This window comes from Hordeum vulgare, chromosome 3H, assembly GCF_904849725.1.
Source record: "Hordeum vulgare subsp. vulgare chromosome 3H, MorexV3_pseudomolecules_assembly, whole genome shotgun sequence".
In the NCBI taxonomy this organism is placed as follows: Eukaryota; Viridiplantae; Streptophyta; class Magnoliopsida; order Poales; family Poaceae; genus Hordeum; species Hordeum vulgare.
In genome coordinates, this window is record NC_058520.1 from 530,281,799 (window position 1) to 530,290,470 (window position 8,672).

Below are 8,672 nucleotides of genomic sequence, written 5' to 3' on the forward strand. Positions count from 1 at the left end.
ATACGTTCTCGAAATTTTAAGAGGGATCGTCTTATTATGCTACCGTCGTTCTAAGCAATAAGATAAAAACATGATAAACGTCACAATGCAATCATATAGTGACATGATATGGCCATTATCATCTTTGCTCTTTCGATCTCCATCTTCAGGCATCGCATGATCATTATCGTCACCGGCGTGACACCATGATCTCCATCATCATGATCTCCATCAACGTGTCTCCGTGAAGTCGTCACGCCAACTACTACTATCACTACTACTATAGCTAACCGTTAGCAATGAAGTAAAAGTAGTAAGCACATGGCGTTGCATCTCATACAATAAATTAAGACAACTCCTATGGCTCCTGCCGGTTGTCATACTCATCGACATGCAAGTCGTGAAACCTATTACAATAACATGATCATCTCATACATCATACATGCAACATCACAACTTTGGCCATATCACATCACATGTCAAACCCTGCAAAAACAAGTTAGACGCCCTCTAATTGTTGTTGCAAGTTTTACGTGGCTGATTTGGGTTTCTAGCAAGAACGCTTTCTTACCTACGTGACAGCCACAACGATGATATGCCAAAGCTATTTACCCTTCATAAGGACCCTTTTCATCAAATCCAATCCGACTAGAGTAGGAGAGACAGACACCCGCTAGCCACCTTTATGCACGGTGTGCATGTCTGTCGGTGGAACCAGTCTCACTTAAGCATACGTGTAATGTCGGTCCGGGCCGCTTCATCCCACAATACCGCCGGAAAAGAATAAGACTAGTAGCGGCAAACAATTGACAAATCATCGCCCACAACCTTTTGTGTTCTGCTCATGCATAGAATCTACGCATAGAAAACCTGGCTCGGATGCCACTGTTGGGTAACGTAGCATAAATTCAAAAAAAAAATCCTACGCATATTCAGATCTTCCTATGGAGAGACCAGCAACGAGAGAGGGGTGAGTGCATCTTCATACCTTTGAAGATCTCTAAGCGGAAGCGTTACTAGAACGCGGTTGATGGAGTCGTACTCGCGGTGATTCAGATCGCGGTGTGATTCCGATCTAGTGCCGAACTACGGCACCTCCGCGTTCAACACACGTGCAGCCCGGTGACGTCTCCCGCACCTTGATCCAGCAAGGAGGAGGGAGAGGTTGGGGAAGAACTCCAGCAGCACGACGGCATGGTGTCGATGGAGAGACGAGGTCTCCCGGCAGGGCTTCGCCAAGCACCGGCAGAGAGGAGGAGAAAGAAGGGCAGGGCTGCACCGAGGGAGAAGGAAAAGTATGTCCCCCAATGGCCAAAACCCCTCTCTATTTATAGGAGGAGGGGGGAGGGCTGCGCCACCCCTAGGGTTCCCTCCCTAGGGGCCGGCGACCACCAGATGGGAGAGGGGGGGCGGCGGCCAGGGCAGGGAAAGGGGGGGCGCGCCCTAGGTGGGCCTTGGGCCTCCCCTGCGCCTAGGGTTTCCCCTCCCTCCCTCTCTGATGCGCATGGGCTGGGTATGGGGGCGCACCAGCCCACCTAGGGGCTGGTTCCCTCCCACACTTGGCCCATGTAGCCCTCCGGGGCTTGTGGCCCCTCCCGGTGGTCCCGGCACTTTGTCGGTGGTGCCCGAAACATTTCTGGCGTCCAAACTCATCCATCCTATATATCAATCTTTACCTCTGGACCATTCTGGAGCTCCTCGTGACGTTCGGGATCTCATCCGGGACTCCGAACATCCTTCCGTAACCTCGTATAACAATTCCCTATAACCCTAGCGTCATCTAACCTTAAGTGTGTAGACCCTACGGGTTCGGGAGACAGGCAAACATGACCGAGACACCTCTCCGACCAATAACCATCAGCGGGGTTTGGATACCCATGGTGGCTCCCACTTGCTCCACGATGATCTCATCGGATGAACCACGATGTCAAGGATTCAATCAATCCCGTATACAATTCCCTTTGTCTGTCGGTATAGAACTTGCCAGAGATACCTCTCCGTCACGCGGAGTGACAAATCCCGATCTCGATTCGTACCAACCCAACAGACACTTTCAGAGGTACCCGTAGTGCACCTTTATAGTCACCCAGTTACGTTGTGACGTTTGATACACCCAAAGCACTCCTACGGTATCCGGGAGTTGCACAATCTCACGGTCGAAGGAAAAGACACTTGACATTAGAAAAGCTTTAGCATACGAACAATACGATCTAGTGCTACGCTTAGGGTTGGGTCTTGTCCATCACATCATTCTCCCAATGATGTGATCCCGTTATCAATGACATCTAATGCCGATGACCAGGAAACCATGATCATCTATTGACTAACGAGCTAGCCAACTAGAGGCTTGCTAGGGACACACTGTGATCTATTTATTCACACATGTATTACTGTTTCCTGTTAATACAATTATAGCACGAACAATAGACGATTATCATGAACAAGGAAATATGATAATAACCATTTTATTATTGCCTCTAGGGCATATTTCCAACAAGCATCATACAGGTTGCTCCCCTAATTGCATATCTTGACAACATATTTGTTGCTAAACTTATTTTGTTTAAAGAAAAGTTTAAAATTTGTTAGTCATCTATTCACACCCCCCCCCTCTAGTCAACCATATCGATCCTTTCACCCGAGACGTTTGTTTTCGCGTGTGTCCAATAGTCTAGTGTCTTCGTTAGGTATTTGGCTATATATGGCTTCAACTCAGTTGGTTTTGATGTCAGCGTCAATTAAGTTTCCTCTAGATCTCCCTGTGAAGTAGTGGTTCTCTTAGCTTTCGGTGTTGAGATCTGGAAGAAGGTGTCAACGCTGCCTCATGTACTTTGGATCTGGGGGATAGTTAGTGTGTCTTCGTGCTGATGTCGAAGTAATGTCTTCTCCCTACTCTTTTGTGGTGGTGGTGGTGTTGAAGACGGCTAGCGGCTTCGGCGGTGGAAGGTCGTCCTTTGGTTATTGGGTTGATGTTCCCTCGACCATTTTTTGATGGTGATGAGGTAACAGCCCCCCCCCCTCCCCCCTTCCCCTCACACATCACACCACCCTCATGTCTTCGTGGCGTGAGATATAGCTCTTTAGTGGTTAGTGTTCCCTCTCTGTCGTATCGACACTCTCTCCGTTACCGTTGCAAAGTAGACGAAAGTTTTGTTCAATACATGGTTTCGCTTTGGGATTTTCAATATACACAAGCCTTCCACAATGATGGCTTCTTCTCCAGCTAGTTAGTCTACATGAACCATAACACGATGATTTTTTGACCCCAAGATACAAGGTCAGACCGGCTTCAACAATGGAGCGGAAGCGGCGACGCCGCTTTCGGCCCATGCTGGAGATTAAGTTTCTGTGGTTGTGTGTGAATTTGGTTATAATTTTCTTGTTTTTAAGAGGTTTCGTATCACCCGAAATTTTTAACAAAAGTCCATAGTCTTATCCGGGGGAAAAGACTGTCCTTCGTGGGAACCTAGTAAACCCGTCACGCTTGGTCTACCCGATCAATCATAGTACTACCTCAGTTGGATCTGGTTAGGTGCGGACCTTCTCATGCGGTCGAGACCTTTACAACCTGCGCACATGAGAAAGTGACACAAGGTGAGGCCAAAAGAACGGTGCAAGATTTCGGTTGAAAATCCAGGTCATCTTCCGCCGCACCCGGGTACTCTGGATTAAGCCATCTCGACGGCGACGACCGACGAACAGGAAACACAAGTGAAAGGCGTTGGCTCACCGGAATAAACAGAGCGCAATGGCTGCGCAGCCGTCATCACTGTTCACACTGCAGAAACATTCATCTCGCAAAAACATAAACAGAAGGAAATTCCAAAGCAAATCTTTCCTGGTCCATACGTACATGCACGTCCTAATCCTAATCAAACATCACCAACACGTTCCCGGTGAAATGCAACGCAACACCAGGTGTGAGGATAATGCTTGACTGGCCGGACAGTAGAGAAACTTCAGACAAACAAACAAGCAAGCTGGCCGGTCCTGGTCAACAATTGCAGCGGCGAGATCAACATTCCACGGAAAGGAATTCAACATCTCTTAACCGGCTGCTGTTGTTCCACGACTAGCAGCCGACAGAACTTAGCATTCAAGAGAAGAAATGCTACCAGCTGAAATGTTTGACGGCGAGCAAATACGACCGACCAACCCACGTTTATTGCATAATAATGGGGTTACAAGCCCCACTCTAACACACACTGCTTCCATGACCCCCATCCAATCAGAGAACGACAAGTATCTACAAAGCTGGTTCTACTATCTACACTTCACTCTGCCCTTTTTTCAGATGTCTTTCCAACATATACATATCACATAGCACTGAGACCACTCGCTAGGCTAACCAAAACAACAAATAAATCCAAGGCAAAGAGAAGAAATCCGACCATGTATGGACAATCAAAAACCCTCGACGCCAGGTCTCCGCAGGATACCGGAAGGCGACTTCTTGACCGAGCTTACCCTGGGGTAATCCAGGGTGATGATGGAAGAGCAGGTCCTTGGGGGAAGAAGCGCGGAAGTCGATGATCTTGGCGACGCCAGGTGCTGGTTGCGCGAAGGAGGCGACGGCGAGAAGGTCATGACGGGATGCTGAGGAACAATGCCATTGAGGCTCGTAGACTTTAGCATCACTTTCCTCGGTGCGGCGGACGGTACTTGAAGAGGATACCGGCAGGGGACCTTTATGTCCTGAACGCTTGTTAGGGCCTCCACGACGGCCCTCATCGTAGGCCTTTCTGATGGATCTCTTTGAAGGCACTTCAGAATTATGTCTGCCACAGTTCGAGCAGCCTTGGTAGGAAAGCGTCCTTTTATACGGGGATCCATGATGAGGGATAGACGACTATCGTCGGTGAGGAAAGGCCTACCCCACTTGACAATATTACGTTCTTCTTTGGTGGAACGTACATCGAGGTTCTTCCGTCCTGTTATTAGCTCGAGCAAGACAACTCCAAAGCTCCATACGTTGCTCTTCGGAGTCAGTACGCCTTTCTCCAAGGTTTCCTCTGAGAGGTTTGCAGCCTGTCCAGGAATAACATATCCCGTAAGCATTGGGATGTTGACAAGTAAATGGATATAACGCAATGTATTAATATTATTTTCAATCTTTTATCGCATTAAAAGCATGCAAGCCAGAACCAATCTAAACTGTAGAATTCTAAAATGTGAAGGAACATGCTGTGTGAACCTATAACCTATAAGGCAGTTTGTGATTCCACGACAAAGAACTTCTACCATGTTTTCAAATTTCAAAAGGAACTTACCACAGATGCCTTGGATCTTTCCTCGTCAGAATTGAAGCCAACACAACCATATCCCGACAGCTTTGCAGTGAAATCTTTCTCTATTTGGATGTTTGACGTTGAGAAGTCATCATACATTGCCTGTAAATAGAAATGCATGTTAAAATATGTAAGAAATAACTATCAAACAAAGTGCAACAGAACATGGTAACTTCACACCATAACTTCTTGGTCGTGTCAAAGGGTTTGGATCAAGTTACCTGAAAGGGTCCTTCATCGTGTAGGAAAGCTAGACCTTTAGCAGCACCAAGGGCAACCTTCAAACGTGTAGACCAGTCCATGAAACGACCTTCCGGTCTTCCAAAGAGTAACCTGTCTAAACTGCCATGATGGAGCCGCTCATAGACCAACATCCTTTCATTAGATTCTTCTCTTGCGTGATAGCCGATGAGTTTACATAAATTGGGATGTTGAAGTGATGCCAACGTATTTACTTGTGCCTTAAATTCTTTGAAACTCTGCAGAGTGGTGAAAAATATATTGCATCAGTGCCTCATTAGTCAAATTTCAAATATTACAACAGGATGGTCCAAGAAACATAGTAGCCATGGCACGTACGTGGCAATTTCTCTAAAATGGTGAAAGGTGTCCAGTTATCTAGAAGGTCTAACCGACAATCTCAGAGTACTAATTTTTTTGGAGATTCCTTAAATGTTGACATCCAGTAAAGCTGGACCGGACATTACCAAGGATCATTAGGCAAAGGCATACCTTGGAGAAAGTAAATCTCCACTAAATCGCTTGCAAGAGAAAGCATGAAACACCACCTCCCAAAAGAACATTGCTAGTGAATGAACAGCTCACAAGTGATAAAGCCAAGATTGATCATGAAGGGTTACAAATATCTCATAGTGAAGAGAACAAGGACGATCAAACACATTGTCTGCCTTCAAAGCGTGCTACCTAACCCACCGATGTTATGCTCCTAAGTTGTATTTACAAAATTAAAATCAGCCTTTTTCTACAGGGGGCAGAGTTGCATCAATAAGCATAGGTCACATGCCTAGATGTAAACAGCAGGCAACGCTAGCCTAAGTTCAGCTTTGTAAACAGAACAGATACTGCAAACGTGATACATCCATATTGGATAGGCAAATTTCTCCAAGTCATCACATGGAAAGAAGAAAAATAGTAGGCATGCCAGAAAGTGAGTTGGCGAACAGGCCAGACTAGCAAAACTATGAGGGAAATCTCCATGGCTCATAATTGATCTAGCAAAGCTATTTGCAACCCCTGACCTTAACATCCAAAATAAGAAGGGAAAGTATAACCATGAAACTTGATAGAGAACAGTACCTGATTGGAAGGGAGTAACCTGGCTACTATTGCTTCCATCTTCTTTGGTTCAACGAAATCATCCCTGAACAATGCCTTGTATGATGTCGAAGTCAGAGTTTCTGAGACACGATGATCGCCAGAAAACCACTGGCAAGCAGTGGAAATCTCATCGTACGAGAAGTTCTTAAGCCCCTCGGACCTCTTTGGAGGCAGTGGGAGAGGACCTGAAACTTCAAGTGGCCCACTTGCATTGATAGCCTTGAAGCTACCAAAGTTCCTCAAAGAACTGCCTTCTGGTGAGGGAAGAGGAAGCGGCAGCGGATTTGAAAAACGATGCGCCTTAATAGCTCCTCCCTTGCCCCTAGAGTCATCCTGATCATCGAACTCAGCATATGGAAGGCCATCCTGATCAACCAGAATCAGGCTCGAGGGAGCAGACAGCACACGTGCCCTGCTGTAAGAGACTTTATTGGCCGATTGGCAGATCTTTGCCCTGTCCCTGAAACTAGGAGGCGCTGACTGCAAAGATGGCACATGAGCTTCGGGCTCTGGAAGTCTAAGGGATGTATCCCTTGCATCGCCCTGCTTCTTGCTTGCAACAAGAGGGCTCTTCTTCTTCTTGGACCTCAGGCCAGTGAAGCAGCCCATCATATGCACACCGAGGAAAAGATGCTGCAGAATTTGAAATAGATTGATGAATTAGCTTTTATATAGCAAAAGTAACTGGTCCTGCATTGCATTACAGCGGTTAGCAGTTGGCAACACACACACACACAGAAAAGTTGTGGTGTACCGCAACTGTGTTGCTTAAAGATAAATCCAGTACGCCTAGGCTGCAAAAAGGCACCAAGCAAGAGCTTGCACGAGCAGCCAACTTAGCTATGGTTTCTTTTCGTCAAGTACTGTACAACAAGTAGATCATGTTACTTCTACCGTCCCAAGAACTGATCTACCCAGGCACCAGCCAGGACCAGAGAGAGATACTACGTGGCCTGGCTGGTTCGACGCATTGGTCCATAGACGCCACATTCAATTTCCAAACACCGTCCATTATTAATTTCGTCCCCGATGCAGGTTTCGCAGAAATTGCGCATGCCCACAGCAGCAGCAGCAGCAGCTACTGCCACCAGGCACCAACTCGAAAGGAACGGAGTTGAATGGTCAGAGCTCTCACCTAATCTGGCCAAATAACAAACTGGGTCAAGAGACCGGCTAAAATAAGCAACCACGCTCAGCTAGGTAATTGACCCCACCAAACCCAGCCAAGAACCAGCCGCCCCGGATTAACCGGGACATTTGACCAGCACGCGGTCGTAATGGCTAATGAGCCGCAGCTCATGGCCGGCGGGCTGAAAATCGCCAAGGGGGTGTCACCGGGACGCTCAAAGGCGTCGCATTTCTCGCTCTGAAATCAGCATGCACGCCGAATCCCGAGCCTCCGTCCCCCGGAATCTACAATGCGAGGGGCGCGGGCGAGGAAACGGTCAAACGTGCTAGCGGCGCCTTTGAGCCGGCCCAATGGGGAGAGATCCAGGGGCATGGCCGACGACAAGGGGCCGAAGAGCAGCCGCAGCGAACGGAGCGAAGATGGAGATGAGGAACCAAGATCGTACCTGGACCGAACGCTCCGCGGCGGGACCTGACTGGGCCGTTCCGGCGCCTGCGAGTGGGAGGGGGCTCGCCCGCTCGTCCCTCGGGCGTCTGGGAAGGGAGGGGAGGGGAGGGAGGACGGCGGGGTGCAGACGAGGAGAGCGAATGGTGGGGCGAGGAAGGATATAGCAGGAGGAGCTGCCGAGAGGGGGGGGAGAAAAGTAAAGAATGGAGGTGAGAGAGGAGGGATGGAGTAAGAAGAAGCGGCAGCAGGGTCGGGTGGGCACTGGTCAAAGCCGGAGATGTGGCGATAGCAACCCCGAGGCGAGGCGGCTTTCTGTATTCCACCCTGTGAGCGCCGCATTTTCCAAACCGCCCCCCTTGATTCTCGGCCGCAGAAATGTGTTTGGGGGTGTTTTTCCTGCTTGATGGACCCTTGTTTTGTATTTTACCCCTCGGTGGTATTACTCGCAGTTTTGGAGCTGGTGAAAGCGTGAAAAATAGGTTAGCCACCCA

The 8,672-nt window shown here is 48.3% G+C and overlaps 1 protein-coding gene across 1 annotated transcript; it reads right to left on the reverse strand.

The window, feature by feature from the left end:
- Positions 1–4,121: 4,121 nt before the first annotated feature.
- Positions 4,122–8,382, reverse strand: LOC123444724 (probable serine/threonine-protein kinase PBL1). Its single transcript, XM_045121543.1, has 5 exons — positions 8,180–8,382; positions 6,585–7,238; positions 5,489–5,746; positions 5,250–5,369; positions 4,122–5,007 (listed from the first exon to the last, which is right to left on the reverse strand). The coding sequence occupies exons 2-5, from the start codon at positions 7,215–7,217 to the stop codon at positions 4,384–4,386; spliced, it is 1,635 nt and encodes a 544-aa protein (XP_044977478.1). The 5' UTR covers positions 7,218–7,238; positions 8,180–8,382; the 3' UTR covers positions 4,122–4,383.
- Positions 8,383–8,672: the final 290 nt, after the last annotated feature.

Coding starts and splice junctions, on each gene's coding strand:
- LOC123444724 (XM_045121543.1), bottom strand. CDS start 7,217: ATGATGGGCTGCTTCACTGGCCTGAGGTCCAAGAAGAAGAAGAGCCCT. Junction 5,747..6,584: donor GGTTACTCCCTTCCAATCAG/GTACTGTTCTCT, acceptor ACCACTCTGCAG/AGTTTCAAAGAATTTAAGGC. Junction 5,370..5,488: donor ACGATGAAGGACCCTTTCAG/GTAACTTGATCC, acceptor TTCTATTTACAG/GCAATGTATGATGACTTCTC.